This window comes from Patagioenas fasciata, chromosome 1 (assembly GCF_037038585.1).
Source record: "Patagioenas fasciata isolate bPatFas1 chromosome 1, bPatFas1.hap1, whole genome shotgun sequence".
NCBI lineage: Eukaryota > Metazoa > Chordata > Aves > Columbiformes > Columbidae > Patagioenas > Patagioenas fasciata.
In genome coordinates this window covers 175,238,061-175,262,198 of record NC_092520.1, presented here as the reverse complement: position 1 = coordinate 175,262,198, position 24,138 = coordinate 175,238,061, and the positions used below count along the sequence as shown (strand labels likewise).

Here is a 24,138-nt window from a genome sequence, read left to right as displayed (position 1 = left end):
AGGAAGACAGATTTCCCTTCCAACTGACAGCTGGAAATCTTTCACTGATTTTTCTAATGCTAAAGCAACCACACCACAAACCACCACCGTTTGTGGACGGGGAGAGCCTCATCTGTCCAAGTGGGGGATTCCTCTAGCACTTTGGAGATTGGAGGGCACATCCATTGCTGTGTTCAGCCTACTTTGCGCAATATATATCCAGGACCTATCTTTTACCCATTTCCCTCTGCAGTGCCTGCTCTGGGGACACAAGCAAGCTTCATTAGCAGCAAGTTTTACAGCCTGATGGTGGGCGGAGAGCACCAGAGCACTCAGCAGCACCAGAAATCTCCAAAGGAAACCCCAAGTGTTGCAGGAAGTGGTGCTCATGACTCAGCTTTACCAGATGAATCAGCACACAACTGCCCATAAGCGAAGTTAAAACACGGATCAGGTGTCTGCTGCTACAGGAGTTATGCATGATCCACACTGAAGCCTAGTCCCTGGGCAGCAGTTGAATGCCAGTTCCAACACTTGTGTATGTTCACACTCTTCCCCATCCTGCTTTCCCTGGAAAGCTGTTCATCTGTTCTGTGACCTGCAGGTAGAGAAGCAGCCCCAGGCTCTGGACAGCAGAGCTGCTCTGGGGCTTCTCTGTCCCTGAGAGGGGCTGGAAACTGGCATTGTGGCACAGGCCATGGGGATGTGCTGGGAGGGCACCTTTTTCAACACACTGGGTGGCCCGGCTTTGCCAGGAGCACCAGTTTTCAGGGATCATTTGTGGAAACCATTGGGAAAGAATGGCTGCAGGTTTGGAGGTGCTGAGAAAGACAACATGGCATAGAATAGCTGCCTCAAGACCACCTGCAGGCTTCTGACCCTACAGGGAGGCAAAAGGATTAAGAGAGTCACTACAGATGCCTCCACAGCACACAAGCTAAGGGAGTCTGAGGGAAAAGGTGCCTTTGTTCACCTTCTGCATTTCCTCAAAGGTCTCAAAGCAAACCAAGGCAACGACCCTTTGCAAAGTGGATATCCCACTCTGACTACACTAGAAGTGAATCCCGTCTTCATAACCTTTCCAGGATCTGACTCAGAAGTGGTCCTCCAAGCTCAAAAAACTGTTCATAATCTTTCTGTATCTTATCTTGATCACATGTTAGAGAGAGCGCTAAGTCATCGCTGATGTGGGCTAGAAAGGCAGGAGATGGTACAGCAAGGTCTTTACAGCTGTCACCTGCAGAAGGGGTGAAGCCAAAGGTGGTCTCTTTCCTGAACCTGCACTACACTTCACACTGAGATGATCAACAGGTACACTCAAGGCACAGGAATGGAAATCACAGCATGTTCATCAGTACCAGAGAGCAAAAGGTCACATCCTTTTGCCCCTCCCAGAGCTCATATACCACCTTCAGTAGCACATGTACTGCCCACACGCTCTCTCCATGCAGTAACCATCAGTTTAGCAGCGCTCTTTCAAGAACTGGGGACACCACTGTGAACCAAGGCTGCCCACTCTGGTCTCTCATAATTTTTAATCGATAGACACTGCTTGTTTAAAACACCAGCTGGTATTCTGCCCCGATGTGGGACCAAAGGGCAGAAGCTAGTAAACTGTCAGGGTTTAGCCTGGAGCATTTTGCTGTAAAGCCTCCACATCACCTTCAAGCATGCCCATAGGGGAAGACCTCAGGGACACTTATTGCTCCTGAAACCTCCTGCCTGATGGGCTCACCATCACAGCTAGTTCAGCAGGAAGCAGGGGAATGGAGACGTTATGCCAGGCATCCCTTCTGCTGCCACAATCAAGCTGAAAACCAAACATTCCAGGCAGCCTCAAGCTGTGACAGTAGCTGCTGTGAGATCTCAGTTGCTGTGACGATGGTCTCTGACCAGGATTGTGCATGTGTGTTCCCTTCCCACCACTGTTACAAATCCCAGAAGCGGGCAAAGAAAAACAAGGAAGAAAAGTGAGCAGGCAGCAAGCTACCTTTCTGACAGACTGGTTTAGTCCTCTGGGCTGCTGCTGCTGCAGGGGCTGCTGCTGCTTCTGCTGCTGCGTGGGCTGCTGCTTCTGTGGCTGCGTGGGCTGCTGAGGGGTGCTGGCAGGCAGCTGACATGGCGGCTGGTTGGAAGTTTTAGCGGGCGATGATTGTACTCTCTGGAAAAAAAAAGGGTATCCGTCAGAAGTTATTCTGCAAACACAGCATGGAGCAAGGCTTGTGTTTCTCAAGGGATTTCTGAAGTTTGCTTTTCCCCATTCTTCATTCTTTAGGAAATCCAGTCAATTGTTCTGTTTCACCAAGCAGAGAAATTGGATTTGGGTGGGATTCAGAGTCCTAAAAGGGGAGGTAGTGTCAGTCTAAATCCCTGGACTATCCATGACATCCTTCAAGGGCTGGCAGAGCTGACACAGGACCTGTGCCCTTCTGGAGCGGTGGCCGGAGTTCTGGTGAGATACCCTGGGGTATCAAGGGTGACACTGGATGCTGATATTTAGACAGCTGTCTGGCACCCTACCTGCTACACAGCAAATGCAGCCTGCTCAGTGCCTGCCACTGATAGCAGACATGGACACTTGCTCTGCAGAAGGTGCTAGAAATGTGGCAGCAGAGAATGCAAATCTTCTCTGGTGCCACGGAAGATGCTGGGGTTTGACTTACGCCATAAAACCTGGACATATTTATCCCTTCCTGGAAGAAACACTCGGAACACTTCTGTTAAGTGCTGAGCTCATGCCAACAGGGGAGTAGTAGATCATTTCTGATGAAAGACTCTGTTAACACTGAAATGCTGGCACACATTAAGACAAAGAGCAGTCAAAAAGCAAAGTGTCTGCTCTCAGGGTCTGATTTCAGCTCTCGGCTGACAAGGTGACCTATCTAGTCACTCTGAGTACAATCTCTCCAGTAAAGGACTGGTGAAATACACTCTTGATTTTTTTACTACCACAGGCATAGTTGTCTTTCAAAAACTAGTGAAATGTGGCAGCAAACCCTCGTCCTCCAAGCCTGAGATGCTGCCTGACAAAAGGCAGAACCATGTGTTTGGAAGAACACTGAAGAGCCTGTGTTGCACAGTCAATTGTGCATTACTGTACACAGTTCATCACTATCAAATTTCGGTCTTTTTGCTGAAGATCTGCTCACGCTGCTTTGTTTTGCAAAGCCAGGAACTGCCAGCCATCATAGTGAGCAACTAAGCCCGTTTAGTATTTACTGCATTGAATCTCCAACATGTTAGGTCATCCTGTGGTAACTTGAACCATGGGAGCGGGAAGAGGGAGAGAGGAACCCAACTGCTCACAGGAGGGATGTGATTTATCCCTTGCCTACCTGCAAGGTCGGGCAGCTACTCCCTGCCTTCCCGTGGGGCGAGAGGCCCTGCCTCTCAGCGCTCTGCTTGGTCACGGTGAGGACGATGTGGGTCCCTGTGGAGTCGGTGATGAGGGTGGGGGGAGGGGCACCCTTGATGAGGTCGCTCAGGGTGCTCCCTTGCTGGCCAAGGAAAAGCCGCGGGCTGTGGGACTGGCACGGCGGCTCTGCTTCCGCGGCTGGCACCTCCTGCTTCACCATCACGGCTTTCTTTGGCACTGGGCTTGGATTCGAAGTGTCCATTTGGCTAGTGGTTGGTGCAGGGCTGAATTGGTCTGTTTGGCCACTGGATTGCTTTGTGGACTGGCAACTCAGGAAACCGTTTTCACTCTTGACCTGGGTGCCAAATGCTGCTGGGTTGGAGGCAAGGGCTGTTGTGTCTCCTGCAGCCGCTGGGGCCGGTAGTGACTGCTGAGAGCGCTTCTCCTGCTCTAGCTGTAGTCTAAGCATCTCAACCAGCTGCTGCTTCTGCTTCAGCATGCGGGTGAGCTCCTCAATCTGCTTGTCCTTCTCCTGCAGCATCTGGTCTTTGTCCCTAACTTCTGCATCTCTGCTGTTACCGGTGCTGCACCGCTCTGACCTGGGTGCTGCGTTTATGCTGCAGGAGGCAGACTTCGAGCTTTCTTCCTTCACCAGGAACTGCACTGGAGACGTCTGCAAGGTGAGCTGGGTCAGGGGTGAAGTCACCATCTCTCCAAAGGTGTCTCCGGTGGCCGAGTTCTCATCCCCTGTGCTCATTTGTGAGCGCTCAGAAGGAGTGGGAGAGACAGGAGGAGTTGAGCCTGTGCTGCCAAACTTCATCACGCCACCACCGGTGACCGTGGCCACAACTACTTCTGCTGGTGCAATGCCAGTGGTGACCAGGGCTGGCCCTGTGCTCAGCCTGGCAGCTGGGAAGGCGACCACCACTTCAGCAGCTTTTGGAAGGATGGCTGCGGTGCTGGGCTTAGGAGTGGGGGTTGTTTGGCCGGCTCCACCGTTCTGCTCTTGGTAAGCTCTGAGACGCTCAATCAGGTCCGTCTTTGTGCCTGAGACAGGCAAGGCCCTCAACTTCAGCTCTTGCTTCAGTTCTGCTACCTGATAGGGGCGGGGAAAAGAAGGCAGCATTAAGAGAAGACACACTCTAACCAGAACAACTATTAACAGCTACCAGAGCCATGGGGCAAAGGACTAAACTGACCCCTCTGCAGGCCAACAACCCCGCACCTCAGGTACAGACTGCAGGCCAGCAATACCACCTGTTATCACTAATTCCTGTCAGTCAGCCTCAGCTCCGCTCTGGGGCAGCAACATCAGTCAGTACTGCCCTCTCCACTGACATGGGCACAACAAGGGCTGTACAGCTTCACAGGACACTTACCTTCATCTCATCCAGATTGGCAGGGAGAGGGCCAGGTTTGCCCACTGCAGCGTTACTGTTTTGCCGCATCAGCCCACTGGAACCCGAGGATACTGAAGATGCGTTGCTGACTGTGGCAGAGAGATTGCGTACAGCAGGAGCACTGGCACCACTCTGCTGCTCTCCTGGAGGCCTGCAGGGCAAGAAAAAACACGGGCATCAAAACCAAGGTGGAAAGGCACCTCAGTGTCAACAATCATACATGTTCAGAAACATCTGGGTCACTAATGCCATCCTAGACATTAAAGCACACCAGTGCCTTTGACTATATCTGTGCCCCTTGTCCTGTCAACCAACTCACTTCAGCTGCTTTTGTCTGATTCATCTGACATTGGTCCTTTTTGCAGCCTGCTGTAACCTAACAGGATTGAGGACATTACAGCCAACCGCCCCAGCTCACACCCAGAATACAATGATTCTGGTAACAGCACAGGGGATGCAAGTGCTTTCTAAGAGAGAGCTGGTACACAGGACCCATACTTTGGTGGGGCTGGCAGGATGGTCTGATAGTTGTAGTGCTGCTGCTGCTGCTGGTTGAGGATCTGAAGCTGAAGAAAGAGCTGCTGCTGCTGCAGTATTTTGGCATAGGATGAATCCATGGGAGGAGCTCCCTTGTCCTGCTTTTGGTCCGGGGGAATATACTGATGATATTTAAGCTTCTTGACTTTCGGCTTCAACTCCTTGGCTTTTTTACTGCGCTGAGACTTCTCACTAGCAGACTTGGGCTGACTTTGCTATTTAGAAGAAAAGAAAGGGGCAAATAAGAATGAAAACACTGAAATAACATAACACCCCACATAAAACAGAATGTACACTGGAATTTTCATTTCAAAATTCTCCACATTTGACCTGAGGGTCTTTCCTGGCTTCTCTAACTCAGGCAAAAGTAGTCAAAGCGTGCACAGCATCTTATACAGCACCATAAAACAGGTCACAGAAAGGCAGCCATTCATCTTTCCCAGGACACCAGATCACTTGCTCATACAGTGCAGACTCACTGACTCTAATTACAGACAACACTGATTGTTTCAAAACATTTTGCATTCAGGACCCATTTTACACAAGGTAAATACATCAAGGAACAGAAAAACTTACTAAATAAGCGAACTAAGCTTTTCTTCCTTTGCATCTGTTAACACAATACTTCCAACTCCAAACCTTCTTCAGACTAACCATCTTATCTTCCTTCAGACTATAACAATGAAGAAATCAGCCAAAATAGTACCTTAATGAGTGTTGGTGGGGGCTTGGCAGCAGTAAGAGCTGCTCCGTTGGTAAGACTAGGGGGCAGAAGAGGTGGAGGCGGCAGAGGCGGGGGTGGCTGTTCAGGTAGGAAAAGTGTTTCACTGGAGTCTGTGCTAATCTGCAGTTGGGATGTACCCTGCAGGGACAGAAAAAGGCATAATTAATTCATACACGAAGAGGGAAACAGTTTAAGAAAGTGCAGGAGGTGTCCACTTAAAGGGAAGCAGCACAGGTTGCACATCATTAATTAGACTCCTTTAACCCACTGCTTCAGTTGTCCCTGAGAAGCAGCACAACTTCTTAGAGCAGAAAAGGAATCAAAATCCCAGACCTGTATCTCCCCGTGTTGCCTGCCAGAATCAGTTTCACACCAAAGCGGGCTGTATCACCAAGTAATGATTGTCCCTCTTCCCCACATGGCACCACTACAGGGACTTCTGAATAACCAGAGGACTGCACCAATACCACACAGAGCTAAGACCCCTTGTGAAATCTCACAGACTATACCTTTTAAGGATCCCTTGGTCTCAGTTTTCAGGATTGTCTGCCAAAAATCAGCAGTAGCTGTGAAGCTCCAGGGCACTGCAGGAGGCCACCGCATTCTCACCTGAGCTAGTGATGTGCCAGTGGTGCTAGGGAGAGGCTCACAAATCCGGGAGTCCATCGGTGATGGGACGGACCCCTGGGACTCATGGCTGGCTGGCTGTTCTGGGGAGAGGGCATCACTGCTGTCCTCATCGAAGGAGGAATTGTCTGCAACCTTTGGGTAGTTCACCTGTCCAACTGAAACACAAACACCAAGCGTAGTCTTCAAAGTGGAACAAGAATTTCACTTGATGTTTCATGAAGATAATGATGGCATGTATCTGACTTGTCCTTAAAGCATCAACTAAAAATGAGAGAACAAAACCTAAACTGGATCCATTTTAAGTGTTTACATTCATCTCTGCTATCAGTAGAATAAAATGATGATGCAGAGTGGGGTGAGCCATTTCCCTTGCTGCTCAGCCAGACAAGATCAGGAAATACAACATGAGATACTTAATTCTGCCCAAACCTAGATCTGTGGCATGGCTTATTTGATGATCATTTGGCACTAAAGAAGAAGGTTAGACAGTGTAAGCTTGAGTCATGGTTCCTTTGGTGTTCATCCTGAGTGGTGGAAGGTAGAATCCTTCTTCAAGACAGAATCCCAAATTGTCTTCTAGTCTTACAAGCAGCAAGAGCTACGGATTAAGTGGTGGCCCTGACTGCTATTAGCATTTCTGTCTACCTACATGTCCACCAGATAAATTCACATGAGTGTACATTTGTAATGTACTAATGTGGTTTAGGTTACATTATCTCAAACTAATCCTGATAAGCAGGAAAATACTACAATTTGCACCTAACATAAAAGCACAGAAATCCAGAGAGATACACTTTGCTCAGTCAGAAGGAAGACACAAGTCTAATGCTCCAGTTCACAAGTTTACTCTCTTTCTGCCTCAACAACTTCTTGTGTAATAGTAAAGGCAGGCCCTCCCACAACACTGTCCTTTTCCTTTTTCATGAAAAGTATTCCATCTTGCTCACAGTTGTGTTCCATTTGTCTTTAAAGCAGCACTGAGTGTTTGAGGGGATGAATAACCACAGACACACACAGACTGCTCAGTCTGGGGAGACAGGCAAGTGCACTGCTGAGGCAGTGGGAAGGCTATTCCTCAGTATTCCTTTCAGCCCTTGGAATGGAACTGGCATGATTTACATCTGTTCTGGTTTATTTTTAAAAGGGCTGAATCCTCTGAAGTTTTTAAGTTCACAGACAGCTTTTGTTTCATCCCACCTGTTTATATTCTGTCTCCTCTCCCTGATCTGAGTAGGTCAGTGGGTTCTCCCAAGGTTGCTGACAAGTTATACCAAGAGAGGGATTTTTAAGGAGAGAATCTAGGGAATGCAATCTTCAACAGTCTTTCAAATCTCTAGAGTTTGCAATTGCGTTCACGATATTCTGGGACGTCCACACTCCCTATGATTTAATGTCTTTATAGCATTGTCTGGGCCAGAGGAGTTCTGTTTTTCAGAATCCTTGAGGCTGAAAGGCTGGGATTCTGAGCCAGGAAAAGAAGACCAACCAGGCAGGTGAATTGATAGGAAATCACAGCCACCTGTGGGAAATACCCTCAACGTAGATCCTGCTCTGGCCTTACCTATAATGGCTTCCTTCAGGCTCGATTCCACAGGCAAGATGTTCTTCTCTACCAGCTCCATGGGACCTGGCCTCTGCGCTATCTTCTCATTGAGGTCATCTGCCAGTCTGGCTCTCTTTAGCTTCAGCTGCTTAGCCTGCAAGGAGGGTTCAGCTGAGGTCTCTGTTCCGGGGAAAGTAAATAAAATGATATCAATCCAGCAATGGTCAACCTATGCAGTTCAGCAGTATGTTACTTCTATTCTGAAAGGTAAGTGTACAGAAAAATAGTCACAGATCACAATAGGTAACTATTCACTATGAAGATATTATAGATATTATATATATTTAAGGATAACTACGTAGTCCTTGTGAATCTAGAATAGGACAAGTTTGCTGTTCTCAAACTGAAGTCACCCAATTCTCGTTCATCTTTTCCATTTCAGTTGTGTCCAAAGATGTGGTACTCAGTAGCAGCACAGTACTCCCTCTCTGAACCTGAGGTGCTTATTAATTAGATCAAATTGGCTTCACTCCGAGACATTTTACAGTGTCTTCCCTTATCAAGAAGAGCAATCCACAGTCACTCCATTTCACTGTTGCTCAGCTACACAAAACTGCACAATTTTGAGTTCATGCAACAGATTATTCTGAGAATCTCCACGCAAGCAGAGTTGAACCCCTCCCAAGAAATCATGCACCAGACACGACGTTCTGCCTGTTCCAAATGGAAAGAATGATTTGGGGGTCAGAGGCAAAATAGAAAGCTGTTAAATAAGTAGTTACGATAAAGTTTATTGCTGATGTTTTCCTGTTTAGCACATGCCATACCTTCCAGAATGTGCATCCTAACCAGCTCTGATCTCTCTGGCCGGGACCGGATTTTCCGTTTCAGATAGTCCTCTGTCTGTGGCAAAAATAGACAATCAAGAACCGATTTCAGTTGATCAGACACAGGACTGAGGTAATCTTGGACAGCACAAACAAGAGAAACAACCATCTTTAGTTGTTACTGAGATCTAAATAAACACAGAAGAGAGAAAGGGGATATCTTCTGTCCCAGAGCACCCAGAGAATTAGCTTATTCTAAAGACGACCTTCTATTGTACATCGCGTCAGTACAAGAGTGCAGTGCTGCCCCACAGAACAGAAACTGGAAAGGACTTTCTCAGGAGCTGAAGCGCTCTTTTCCCCTTTAATGCAACACCACTAACTTGCGTCAGAGTGAAATTCAAGACATTTCTTTTTACATTAAAGATAGATGCACCGGTTCCACTGTTCACAGCAAATACTTTCATACACTGCTGGCATTCGGGGCCGATCTGTGATTTGGGCATACTCCCTTATTTGTTTAAAGATATGTTATTTGTTATGCTAAAGACCTCATGCAGTCTCTAGGCAGGCAGAACTGAAACGCTATGATAAGACCTATTTAATTTCCAGAACTGCTTTGAGCTCTATCTTTGGAGAATGCTCTACAGAGCAATGTACAGAGATGACCCCGTCCGGGCTGAGCACGTTACCCTTTACATGGCCCAGGAATGGGAATCTGGGAGCAGTGGGTAATGGACTGGTAAGCGCTGGCCACCAGAATGGGCCTTCAGAGAAAATAATATTACAGTAAATCAGAAAACTACACCAAAACATTAACTTAATAAAAAGGTTTTAGGAAAAAAAGAGGAGGAAGAAGAAAAAGCCTTTGGGACACTGGTCTTAATGCCAAGTCCACTGTTGCAATCTTTCCACTGTTTAAAGTGCTAACGCTCCTTACAGGTTTTAATCACAGCTGTTAGTTTTGTTTACTTACGTTGCTTTCTCTTTTAAAACAAAACTTAGCTCAGCAGTCATAACATGTTTTATTCCCCTATAGGCTAATCAGAAAAAAAAGCTATCCCCAGGGGCCTTTTGAGGAACAGAAATCATCAAGAAATCTCCCAGTTAGCAAAGGTGCTGCCTGAAGTGTGATGCCTGGCTTCCTCTTTCGATGGAGCCAGAAGTCCGTGTGATTTCAGTGTTATAAGATTTTTGTGGGGATCCTCTCTAATAAATTTTCAGTTTCTAATGTCCTATACAAAAGGATGTGTGTGCAGGTAACAGAGAAACCATGCACTCTCCTCAAAAGTAGAAGTGAGCTCCGCATGATAGGAGCATTTAGTGGCAGAACAGACACCATAAAAATAAAAATGCAAAGTATATGGACAGTGAGGAAGAAGAATATGAGTGACTTCCAGAAAGACAACTCCAGGGGAAATCCAAGCACCACCTTTCATGGTTTTTAGGCATGACTAGTTCACTGAGGGTTAACCACCACGACATACAAGCTAACGAACAACCCTCATCCAATACATCTCTGACTACATAATGCTGTATTATACCCAGAATATGAACAATTTGCTTTGCAAACTCATTAACAGCTAGAGGATACCCAAAATATAAACATACTACTCCTGACTTCCCCAAAACATTAAAGAGCATATTGCATCTTACCCTGGCCCGCTCCAAACTCCTTCTTTGTTCATGAAATGCAGCTGGACTTTTCAGAGCTGTTGAGAGAAACATTCAGAGAATGAATTAGAATTATGGAAGTTCTCTCGCTGCACGTCCCTTCAGGCCAACTAAGTTAACAAATACACCATGACAACTGCCTCCTCTTTCAACACACTGAACCAGATCTCTAGTTGGTATAAAGCAACGTTAATTGACGTACTCCATTGGACAGTACAGGAGCTACAGGAACTGACCTGGACTTCTGACGGGCTGCTGAAAAGATTAATATGGGTACATTTCTAATCGAACTAATCACTGTTCACAAAGTTGGCCCACAAACGTGAGTCAAAAACAGCCCCCCAACAAATGCCTTTCACCAGCTTCAACATAGAGCAAGATATCCAGGACCCCTAAGTCAGGGGATGGCACTGAAACATGGAAGGAAGGAAACATGGCTGGAAGGATGGGGGAGGACCTTAACGAACTGTAAATCCTCTCTACTACCTTTTAATATCAAAGGAAGCTGCAAGTCTTTCCTTAATCTGCACCTGTGTTTTGTATACATGCAAGAGCTGGTTACAAATTCTGCAGGTCCCCAGGACGTATACGTTGTTCCATGTAACAGGAGCTATCATGAGAACAGGAACACTTGGACAGGAAAGTACATGTGTCTGTTGTCAGAAAACCAAGACTTGAGGAATTAACAGCAGCTCTCCATATGACAGACCTCCTCACCTCCTCGGGCCCAATATAAAACCAGAGCCAAAATGGCTCATGTTTTAAGAACCTGATCCTCTGCTGTCCAGGACCACACTAACCCTGGAGGAATCTCTCACTCTGCCTGGCTCCTCTGGAGTACACAAAGCTCACGTCCCACAGTAAAACCGGAGAAAGATGGTGACATTGGTTCTAACTCAGCAGCGGTGTCACTAGCTCCTCAAGTTTTTTTCCCAAATCTGCAAGTAGCTTGTTTTCTAAAACGATCACACTGTGGCGCGGATTCAGAACTGGTTGAAGGGAACATAATAATTTCCTTTCATATTTCTGAAATACTCATATTTAAAACTGCCTGGTGCATTTTCTAAATTATCATCAAACTAAACAGCAAAGTTAAAAAGCTTCAGCTTTAAAGTTAATGTTGCATGTCTTCTAAAGACAGAAACCTAACTTGTACAGTAACTCCAAAGTATTGCATCTCGATCCTATGAAATAGTCTACTTGTACTATTTTTCACTTAAGAACAATGATTAAATATTTCTCAAATGTAACTGCATAATGAAATCTCAAATGGCTGTTAAAAATAAAAGCCTTTGCATAAATGCAATGTAAGAAACTACTTCAAATGCATGTGTAGATTTCTAAACTATTTCCTACAGAATAAAACAGAGCAGCCAAAGACACAGTGTTAAGACACACACATTCTGCAAAATATAGCCAGAGTCCCTCTAGGCTCTTATTATTGGAGTAAAAAGTAGAATTTAGTCCCTATGCCAGGAATTCTGAATACACCAGGGCATCACAGATGAGATTCAGACTACAGAAGTGAATGAAGAATAATTCGTAGAATAAATAAACAATAATTGAGAACTAACAGACTATACAGACTGTAACTATACAGCCCCCTACAATGATGAGGCAAATAGTTCCTGTTCAGATTCATACAATTTAGTTACAGAGAGAAATCACCAGAGAAAGTTATGCAAGCTGGAAAATGGGAGTGCACTGATTGCACGTTGGGATAAACCGAAGTAAGGGTAGAGATATGGTTTTGTAATAACTGCAAAAATAATACCAAAAAAAACCCTCACTGGCTAGCTGAGACATCAACTCCTGGGCAGCCTGACCATTACACTTTGATGAAGAACGAGCAGGAAATAATACTGGGAAATACTCTTTTCAAGCCCACGAGCTGCTTGTGAATATCCACATGCTTGAACTCATTTCTTTTACTGTATACATATCTCAGAAAAGTGAAATAAAAGTTTGAGTACACTTGGGCAAAGATATCGTACAACATATAAATTGGCACAAAAATCTACCCTGGAGACAAGTGAGGCAGGACTCATCTTGAATCTTCAAAAGCTCCCTACCACTGGAATGTGCAGCATGGCACTAACTCTTTACTCTTCCCTTCCTGCCTACACCTGCTGTCAGTAAGAGGCAGCACATGAACTTTAAGTGAAATTTCCCTGATCATAGCAAATGGTCAGGAAAGTCAACTGCAAGAGTTCAGCTGATTTCAGGTAGTCCAAGAAAACTCTTGCATGCAGAAGAACAATGCAAAAAGAAAAGAATCTCTAAGCTAAAAATAAATACCTCCCCCCCCCCAAATCACATATACATTAAATAGTAAGTAATGCAAAACTGCTACGGGAAGAACTTTGTAAAGAACAATTTCAGTCTCTCATGACTAGTCCTCTGGAAACAACCACTGGGTTGTAGCTCTCTGGGCTGGCAACATGACAGAGGACTTTATATTCGACCTCTGAAAATGTCAAGAGGGCACAAATCCTTCACTGCTTCCCTCAGCAATCTAGGATGGGGCCGACATGTCAGAAGAGGGTGTCTATTGTAAAATCAAACCCTATTCGAAGTTAACTCAGCCTTGTACATTCTTCTAGCTTTGAAAGGATTACATAGCCCAGAGCTGTGGAGCAACTCTGGTAACTTTATTACAGTGAATGGAAAAAAAGAAAAATCCTATAAAGAACACTGAAGCAGTAAGGCTCTGGGTAAGCTCCACAGGAGACCCACAATGCAGACATGCTCATCTTCAAGCTCCCACCACTGCCCTCCCTGGCCACTGGGCACTGATCCCTGAAAACTCTTGCTGCCCTACGTACCCAGCTGGCTTGCTCACCTGAGTGCTGCTGTATCCATTCCACTAAAAATTACCCATCTTGCCAAAGTTCTACTTTTTTTTCAGCCATATCAGCTATTCTGGCTCATTCTGACCATGTACATAATTAGCAGCTTAGCCAGTGGAGCAGAAGCCATAGTGACCAGGTAGGCATGGGGCAGCATTTCTATCACTGGCACAGGATTCACATTCACAGCCCTTGGTACCTGAAGCAGCAGATATAACCACAGAAAAGAGAGATGAAGCAGCTCAAATCACATAATTTTTTCTGACTATTGCTTATAGCAGTTTGACTAACCTGTTCTTGAAGACCTCTCATGAAAAAATGGAATATTAATGCACAGAAATCATCCCAGTGCATAGATGTCCCTACTAGTCAAAAACCTTTCTGAATGTCTAACTTACATTTCCCTTCCTACAGTTTATACTCATTATTCCTTGCCTTACCTGTGATCATTACAGAAAGTAATTTATTCTGTTCCTCTTTGCATCTTCAGTTTTCCTACAGTCTTCTGTTACATAAACTGACCAAAGCCAGTTATTTCAGCCTTCCTTTATAGATAATATTTCCCAGATCTGTACTTGTTTACTTTCTTTTGGACTCCTTCCATTTGGTCTGCATTTTTCTTGAAGTATAGTGTCCAAAATCAGGTACATAGCCCAGCCTAGGCTTTATCAGCTTTTATAGAGCTAAGTTATTATTAAGTAACACTTCTCAGTTTTACGTCCCAGACAGTTTGCCTTCCTTTTGTACATAAAATGCATAACATGTTCACTCATGCCTGGCCCACAAACCATGAAAGGTCTCTAATCCTCTTCTGCAGAACTGCTGTCTAGCCAGACATTCTCCATCCTCAATTTTCACCGCTGACCAGAAGTACCAAAATACAGGAACTCTGCATTTTTCTTTGTTTTATCCAATATTTCTCTGCTTCTCCAAATACTGGAGTCCCAATCCTGTCCTCCTCCCAGCCTACTAACCTGCAAGCTTCATAAATATGCATGCTATTCCCCTGTTTACATCAAATTACTGAAAATACTGAATAGTATCAGACACAGAGCTTCTCCCTCCCCACCCAAAAGTCCTGCTCAACACATCCTCCCAGTCTGACACCAAGCCTTTATTCCAATACTGTTCTCTCACCGGTTGCACACACAGCTTTGAGTTGTCCCAGTTTGCTTACAGAAACACCAGGGAAGCTTGTGTCAAGCACCTTACTAAACCCAAGAAGTGCATTCAACACCCTGACTTCTGGGGGAGGCAGTTCAACAAATATTTAGTCTGGCAGCTTAAGTAATGACCTCTTCTTCCTCCTCTCCCATGCCCCACATGTATCTGCCTTGCCAGTGATGCTCCAATTGTACTCCTACCGCACAGGGAGCTGTACGAGGGAACTGTCACATAAAACCACTCCAGCACATCCCTATGGCACTCGCCCCTCCCCCAAAAGAGGTACTAGTTAACTTGGTTCAAATTTTGATCTAACTGCCTGTCCAGTTTCGCTAGATTTGTTAGCAAAACTTGGTGTGAGCCCCTGATGAGAACAGGTGCTGCCACAGGAAAAAAACACTTGCCAAACTACAAGAGTAGTATAAGCTGTTGAGAGCTTTTGCTTTCCACTTCATGCAGAAAAAAATTCCTCGATATTTCTCTGGCACTGAGATACTCAAGAATGCAGAAGTAACTTCTGATGCCCACTTTCCATTACATGTACCTTTTGGCTGCCTTTCTGATTTTGTTTCTACATGCTATGCACATGGTATCTTCACCCACAACAAACTGCAGTTACTTTTTCTGCCCACACTCCTGTACTCAGGCCCGGGACAAAAGCCCACAAGTCATGCTGACAAAACTGTTTGTGGACTCAGATCACCGTTGGTTTGAAAGAGTTATTTTAACCTGGACTGCTATGCTGGTTTACAACACAGCTCCACAAACAATAAGTGTCAGCAAAACTGAGCAAAAACTGCCCTGCCAGACAAACTCAGAAATGATAGGCTGGGCTTAAGGCCAGCGCTGCAGCAGGAGCCCCCACGCTGCTGCACCACAGGCCCTATGTCTGCAAACTGCCCCATCCACCTTAGGAAAATAGCCTGATGTTACAAATGGCCCAACAAGCACTAAAAGTAGTTTACTGAAAGACTAGAAGTGACAATAGCATCACCAACAGGGTTTGGGACAGCAGAGTCCGGCAGGTGCCCCTCACTGAGTTGTAAATACTTTTGTCCCACTCGGACAACCATCTGGCAATTTGCAACACCTACAGTTAGGAGGATGAGCTTTACCCCTCAGCTTTAGATGACTGACAGCAGGACATGGTTTTCCTACCATAGATAGGTCGGCTAGCAAGGATGTGATGAAATTCCTACCACATACAACCTAGTTTTTTAGTCTCTTTGCTACTTCTTGTGGAGCATTTTGATGCTTCATCACCAGAATTCCTGAAGCATTAGTATCTTTGTGGTCACACCCTCAGCTACCATGAGAAATCTCCCCAGAGATCAATGATGCAACTGTTCCGTGCCTCCACCCTGCTTCAAAAACATTTGCAGCTATATATTGTAACTACTGTCCTTCCATCTGACCCCCCCAAAACTAAGTAGCAGCACACAGGACTGTCTACAATGATGCACACATTTCCATACAAAGCACAAGGATGGAAGTTGCTAATCTTTGCTTCAAAGCAATGTATTAATTCCTATGGAACATGGTCCAAAACTGCAATGCACGAGTTCAGTGTTCCCTCAGTCCAAGCCACATTTTGAAGATGGCTGTGTATGAATGAAGGGAGAAATTGCTGCAAAGCGTCAAACTGGTGCTGCTATAAACAGATTGAATCAAGGCCCAGAATCAAATCCAAATCTCCAAGCAGAGACAAAAAGACAGGTAAAATGGTTCAAACATTTCTGTTCAGGGTTTACCCTGCATAGTACAAAAGCAATTTTTATCCTTGCAAAGTTTTCAAAGATAGTCATATATAGATCTTCAAGTTCCTGTTACCTAGTTTAAGAAATAGGTGGAATCAGAACCAAATTCAGTCACTCTAAGAACAAAACACAGCAGAGGAAGGGGGCTGACTCAAATGCTGAGAAAAAGAGGTCAAAACACGTCTACACCCTGCATTTGCTTTTCCATCTGACAGAAGACACCAAGGTTTGCAAGGAACTAAATAAAGGGAAGAAAGAAAGGCAAAAGGGTCTTCATAGGCTCTCACAGCTCAAGCGTCTATGGAGGAGTAGGAGCTGCAAAACCTTCTGCAACTGGTAAGATAACTACTGGAGGCTATCAGACATGCAGGATAACAGGGCAGAGACAGCACATGAGCTTTCTTTGGCCATAGGACCTAGCTCATCATAGATAACAAGGTAATATTTGACCTGTAAATCAGTTGATCCAACAACATACAATGTTTGTAGAAAGGCTACAGCTGAATTCAAAATATTGAGTCAAGTATTCCGCTCTTCAGTGAGATCAGTTCCTGAGGGAAAGGTAAAATCTCCCTTTGCTATGACACAGAGAAGCTCCTGTCATGTCCAAACCACGCCTCAGGCACGCTGACTTAATTCAAAGTGGGAGAAGGCCTCCTGCTGCAGCTATTCATCCCTGCTCTCAACCAAATTCTAGTTTCTCTCTCTTGTTTACTATGCTTTCGTAAAAAGATGAGATAAAGTGCTGCAAATAGGCTCGCTGACTTCCTCTGTCGGTTCAGGGTGGGGCTCCCACCCCAGAGCATTTAGTAAGAAACACAGAAGAACCACAAAGCAAGGCAGTTGGCGCTTTCTTCCTCTCCTCATCTTCACCCCACTTCCAAAAAGCAAATCTCACAGCATGGAAGAAAAAAGTATCCAAAAACTGGGTCACATGGACATGCTAGTGGGGCAGTATCAAAGAGCAGTACACTGTAGAAACATGAAAAGGGGGTGGGAAATACACAGGTGATGGAAAAGAGATCTCCATCAGGACCCTTTTCTCCTTATGCAGTTCCAAGGAGTTTCGCATCCAGCACACAGACCTGATCACACTTGAGAATTCTTGCTGATTTCATACCCCTGGCAATAGTAAGAGCCCTTGGATGAAGGCTAAGATCTGAGTATCAAGTTAAGGATACAAAAAGAAGCCACAACTGGAAAATTGTGATTATTCAAACCTCAAAATATATAAACTCAGAAAATTCAAAATTAAGATTGATGTAAAAAAACCAATCCAGATATTTTTATGAAGGTGAAAAACACATCGATCTCTGGCACTCAAATACAGCTTTGCCCTTCAGTGACATGCTTCAAGCACAATGTCATTTTTATTAAAGAATTCTGAGTGTTTCTAGTCTTGAACTGAAGAAAGGCTAGAGAAAGGTTCTTCTCCATGTTGTTACTGTTGCCAGCACTACCAAAGCAGGGCATTACAGTTGTGCTATGGCTTTACAAAGCTTCCTCTCTCACCAAGCTATTCCAATCAATAGAGACACAGCACAGAAGACAGCAGCCAAACAAAGGCCATGTTAGACAGACTGGTGAGGCTCAGGCTGTTGTGGAATCCAGAGCTGACAGGTCGTCCCACCCTCACAGCCCACCTCACAGAGCCACCCCTTCGCCTGCATCAGTACTCATGAGCATGCACAGCATACTGGCTCATGGAGATGTCTCTCTCCAAAAAAGCCACTTTCCAGCTCCCTGAACAGGGTTTGCCCTGGCTACACAAGCATCCATCCAGGTGGGACTGTGGTACCCTGCCCTAGCTCAGCTCAGCTCTCTGTGGAGCCACTCACCAGCTGAGCTGCTTCCAATGCCTGAACCAAGCACCTCTCCAGAGCCCACATCCACGACTCAGAAAAACTGTCAGTAACTTTATTACAGCAGTATCTCCCTTACAATGCAGCTGAAGTTTCAGATTTTCATTAGTTTTCACTAGTTTTAACTGTGAAAAGCCTGAAGTGCAGGTTTGTCCCAGCAAACATGCAAAATCATTGACAGAAAGAGCTAATATTTTTCAAGGTTCAACATGGATTATGCCACCTCCAAAAAAAGGGAGATAAGGAACTTGCAGTGAAAACCCATTGATCCATCCATTCCTAGACCAGACTTCATGGCTGCTTCTTGGATGAATAATCACCCTCTGAAAACTCTTCTGACAACTTTATGGAGTGCCCAGGCTGGGGAGGTGGGGGCCACAAGAACAAAAAGGAGAACTCATTCCCAGCCAATGAGCAAGAAAGAATCCAAGATGATTCTGGGAACATGAAGGGGAAAAAAGATGTTATTACATACCAGATTTTACTCCCCTGAATTATTATGTTTCTCTTGCAACTGGCAGAGTTAAATCTTCTATCATTGCAGGGATCCAGGACTAAATGCAGCCTATCAAACCCCTGAGAACGGCCTTTTCTTTCTACAACTTCAGAAAGAGCAAACAGCACACTTCCATTCCTAACAAAATGAACTCTTCTACTCCAACCATGTCTCATTAATCACAGATTATATAAACAGATGGAAAACAAACACAGGCAGCTATCTAAAACTATAAACAAACCAGGTGCAGTTATTAGGCCCCTGACAATGAGGCTCTCCACTTAAATGCATGGACTCTTTCTCCACACAAAGCCTCAAGGCTTTGAAATTGTGCTTCAAGAGAAGAGATCAAAGAACCAGCGAATAATTCCTAGGAGACAATTTACTGGTAGATGATCAAATTAAAATAAAACCAGTTACAGATTTCTGTGCTACATGCCACAAACAGCAATACAGCTGCAAGTGTCCTCTACAGCTTTTGGTTGTTTTATGATACTTGCTTACTGTTCCAGCCTTACTCTCAGAGTATGACATTGAGTATATCAAACACCTCACTGCAGCCTTTATTTTTGAGGCCCCATTCTGTAAGCAATGAACCAGGAAATAGCAAGGTTTCTGAGGTTACATGGAGTGTTAAAGTTATTATTTTTAGATCTTAAAAGACTTGACAGGTTTGGACGTTTTATTAAACAAGTCTGGGAATAATGATATTTACAGTCCATACATTTATTTTTTAACTCCTTATTCTAAACGAAAGCACCATTTCAGCCTGTTTGGTGGATAAAAGGTATGAAAGTGAAGCAGTCACTAATGGGCAGAATAGCAAACATTAGGTGGCAGGGAAGGAAAAAATGGTATTTTTGTTACTATATATTCCAAAACCTATAGGGAACACCACTACAGAGACCTGATATGTAAGGCAGCAAGAGAATTACAGGAACACATTACACATCAGAAATAGGTAAAGCAGTAAGAGCTCTTTCGGGGTGATAGAGCAATTGGTTTATCTGCAGCTTAAATATAACACACAACAGTCTCAAAATGTCGACTGCAACCTTTCTGAATCAGTAAAGCTGCACATAAGCATAGCAGTGCATCTATCCTAGCCTTTATAAAGAAGATAAAATAATGTTAAGACATTAAGAATTGGCATCTAAAATCACCAGCATGACTGCAGAATGGTTCCTGACATGAAAAAATACTGCACATGTAAATAACTGTGTGTGTTCCAATAGCTTACTCCCTCTCCTTTCTTTGACATATATCAAAAGATGCTCCTATTTCACAATTAATAGTTAAGCAATTAAAAAAGCCAGGGGGTTTTTGTTGTCTTTTGTTTCTGACAACATGTAATATGTTCTACTGTACCTATTTGTAACAGGAACCAGGAGCTGACTAAATCCTCAAGGGACGTCTCCTTCAACTACCGCCGCATATACTATACTGTCAAGTTTCAGGTTTAAAACTGGCAGCTTAATAAGGAAATAGGAACATGAATAAAATATTAAATGTAGAGCTATGCAATGAAGTCAGAAGTGCATAATTTTCATCAACCAAATTACTTTTTGAAAACTGAGAAGTGGTTAGACTTTCAGGTAAAGGCTAAAACAGCACTATCATTTTTAGCTATTCTACACAAACACAAGTGTGGATGTACAGCCAAATTTTGGGTTGAGGTGTTAAAGTCTAGAGACAGTTTTTAACCTTAGAAATTCACAGGCAGCAAGCATTTTGCTTCCTGAAATCAATACCTCAAAGATCCATGTTTTCTTGTGATGGCAGCTGTGCTGGATGCAGAACACCAGTGACAAGCTTTGACTAGACAGAGATCAACACTGATATCCCAAAGTATAATCTGTGTGCTGCATCTGTAAATCACTAAGTGCCCCCAGTAAATGGGAATTCCTTCAGAGTTAATTCTAAGCAGTATCTCACAGTACTCCCACCCCCCCAAAACAAAGAAAAACAAACAAACAAACCAAAACAAAAACACCCTGAATTTTAGGGTTTTTTAATAAATATTAAATTTTATCCATTGTTGTCGTGGCTACAAAAAAACAATGTAGCTAGTGATATGAGAGGTCTAATGAGATTATAATCTTTAGACCTTCTGCTGTATTACAATCATTCCTAATTGTGTGATGTGTTACAGTTGAACTATAGCACACTCTCCTTGTGTAGTGTGGAGATAAAATACACTCTCCTCAGGAGAGTCTGAAACCCAGCGGCACAAGATTCGCAAATCTTGGATTCCTAAATACAACCAAGCAGAAAACTGCATCAGAGTGTTGGTAACGCAGATGTACAGCACAAAAACACCTCAGTGCCTGTGAAAACAGTCACGTTATAAAAACAACACAAACATCATCCTTTTTGGATTACAGTCAGAGTAGTTGGACGTGGGCACAAAATCTGGCAAACATCAAATAGACTGAAGAAAAAAAGAAGCTCCTGGAAATTTTCTGCCTGTACTACAGCCACACTCCAGTCCAGACGATGCCCTTTTCAAAGGCTGCTTGTGTCATCTTTCAGATATTCACAAAGCAGCGCTATAGAGCATCACAAGGCATGTTCCCAGAAATGATCTTCTACTTCTGTTTCACCTGCTTAGGTGAACTTGATGGTCACAACAACAGCTGTCCTGCAGGACTGTGCCACATGACAACCTTGCATGTTTGCTGACACTTCATGTTTGCAGCCAGAAGCCTAAGATCACAATCTCAATGGATAAAGCAATGGGCATGTGAAGTTTTACACCTTGCAAAACAGAAAAAGTGCAAAATATTTTGCAAAGCAGAATATTACTACATTTACTAAGTGTCTTTCCCCTAAAAATTCTCACTGTTTTAGTTGAAGATACTTTCCACATGCCTTTCTACTCAGATGCACATTATCTCCCATTTTAAACATTCTTTTCAAGGATGGAAAACTAGGTGTTTAATACTCCTCCTAAAAACCTTAAAAAAGCTGAAACCCATGCATTTGACACTGTAAAAACGGACAGTTCTTCTACAGTATGAGAGTTCAAAGAGCTGAGCACAGACAGCAGTTTAGCTTGCATTTTATGAGGACAAGAAGATGAAAATGAGCTCTGCATAGCCACAAAAAAAAATGCAAATAGCAAAAAAAGCTTGTCTGTTTGCACTTTCAGAAAATAGGTCAAAACCTGGATAAATATGAAAACTCAGCTCTACTTGTTTCTAGACACAGTCCTTCTAGCTCAAATCACAGGTATATCAGAAGCAGATGAAGACTTACTATGGGCAATTGAGAATTTTAATTTTCAACTAATGAACCTTGCTACTAGTCAATGTTACACAAAGTGATAACAGAAAAGCAAGAAGAATTAATGAAGCATAAACCCCAATTATTTTCAATCTTCTGTCACTGCTTATAAATGCTTTATTTCTTAGTACAATACACTGATGTCTTAGTGAAGCATAGGCCTCCTGTAGGTGGCTGGTGGGTTGGAAAGGTTATTCAAGCGAGATTAAGTGTACTTGCTAAAAAATGTTGAAACATTTGCCTTTCCTCTCTACCACATAAACAAAATTCCACATTGGAACAAAGTAAGCAATTCTCAGCTCTGTTCTGAACAAGCAAAGCAGTAGTGATGTGACTCTCACTTTAATGTGACACAAAAGTGTCTTTGCCCACTTCTCAGGTTTACAGTGTCCAAATACCTTGTGTTGATGGAAGCCTGAAATACAATTTCTTGTTCAGGGCACTAAGCTGAATCTAAACACCACGTAAGACTTGTATTGCAGTCAGGAGAAACAAAGGCAAAGTGAGTTTGCACACTAGAGAGCTTTTAGTGTCAATCAAAAACCTGTACTTTTCCCACACTTGGTTCATCGATTTGTGCACGTTTGCTTGGCTACAAGATCCCGGAACTGATCTGCATTAAAGGCTAATCTAATCTAATCTATGTAGGATAGCACAATAAGGCCAAATCTGCACAGAGAAACTGTTGATGCTGAGGAATCGACATGCACACTATAAATGAAGGTGAAATGGGAGGTGTGGTTCTAGACAAGTAGTAGTCTGGTCCCACGGCCTGAATGCATATTAGCTGTAGGCAGAATATTTTCCAGTTTACTTTCATCCCAATTTAATCCAACTCTCAAACTTCATTTCATTGTCCAAAGCAAGGCACAGTAGGCAGGTGCAATCAGGAGCTTCATTTCAAAAGCACCTTTCTGACACAAACTATAATGCTAACATAGATACCACCGCAACTACCATAATTCTTTCAAGCGTTAAGGCTCTCTGGATGAAAAATAAAGGCTAGAAGACAACCAGTGCTCCAGCTCATTTAATTCAGCACCAAACCATCCTCTGGATTCCCACTTTTATTTTTGTGTTAAATCATCATAAAGGACTGTGTGGGGCTCAGTTCCTGACCAACCAACTCAAGAGGGAGGCATGGGGCCCAGTGTAGCTATGTTTAGTAGTAGATGACAGAGGAACAACATTAAGTACCTAAATGTTTTCACAGACAGGGATACAGAGCAGAGAGGTAAAAGAATACAGGATACCTGCATATTTCCAGTAGTAAGTAAAAATGTCTGTTCTGAACTGCTGAAAGTAGAAGCAAAACTGCCATGGCCCTGAGACGCCTTCAAGAGGAACATGGCCCATACTCATCCTCTGTACTTCTGAGGTTAAAAATGGGGCTTTAAGTATCAAAATCTATCTCACATCTGATCTTCTCATTAAGAACGGTCCAGGCAAATAATGTTTTAAACATTACCTTATGTGTGGTTATTTCCAGTTGGCAGTATGGGTAAATGATACCATGACTTGGAGAGAACTAATTTCAAACCATGTTTAGAGCAGATCTGCTAAAGTGTTTTTTCTCCATTGCCGAGAGCACCTTTTCATGTGTTGCCAATATTTTCACAATGATATTTCTCTGAGCATTCTTTGGTCCACCATAAAACTCACATATAAGAGACATAAATGAAGAAACAAATGGCGTAAGTCTGCAAAAACTAGTTATTTAAGTCATATTTTAAGCAAATTTGAGACTGACTAATTACTCTTGGTGCCTTACTTGAATTACTTGCAAGGGCCTCATTTTCAAAAGGCCCGTAAAACAGACCCCTCTCAGGAATCACAAGTTTGGCCAGCCCACACTTTGAAGAAAGCCAGTACTGAACATAATTTAATCTACTATTTGCATGCATATCCACCTAAAGCAGAAGACCACAAAGAAGTCAGAAACATTTTTCTTCTGGGAAGCATTAGTAAAAGGGCAGAGTCACTAGGACAGTAGTCTTTCATCCGAAAGCAAGTAAGCATGTTCCCCAGGTAAAATTAAGAAGAGAGGCATGAGGTA

The 24,138-nt window shown here is 43.8% G+C and overlaps 1 protein-coding gene across 3 annotated transcripts in view; it reads right to left on the bottom strand.

Annotated features, from left to right (window-relative positions):
• The window catches only part of MRTFA (myocardin related transcription factor A), a 79,527-nt gene that overhangs the window by 5,155 nt on the left and 50,234 nt on the right, over positions 1-24,138 (bottom strand). For all 3 annotated transcript variants that reach the window (XM_065835467.2, XM_065835456.2, XM_065835447.2), the window contains exons 3-11: positions 10,652-10,707; positions 8,996-9,071; positions 8,187-8,348; positions 6,605-6,780; positions 5,978-6,133; positions 5,233-5,486; positions 4,714-4,885; positions 3,315-4,430; positions 1,970-2,140 (exon numbers count right to left, since the gene is read on the bottom strand). In XM_065835467.2, coding sequence (XP_065691539.1) covers positions 1,970-2,140; positions 3,315-4,430; positions 4,714-4,885; positions 5,233-5,486; positions 5,978-6,133; positions 6,605-6,780; positions 8,187-8,348; positions 8,996-9,071; positions 10,652-10,707 — 2,339 coding nt within the window. The remainder of the gene's footprint in view (positions 1-1,969; positions 2,141-3,314; positions 4,431-4,713; positions 4,886-5,232; positions 5,487-5,977; positions 6,134-6,604; positions 6,781-8,186; positions 8,349-8,995; positions 9,072-10,651; positions 10,708-24,138) is intronic.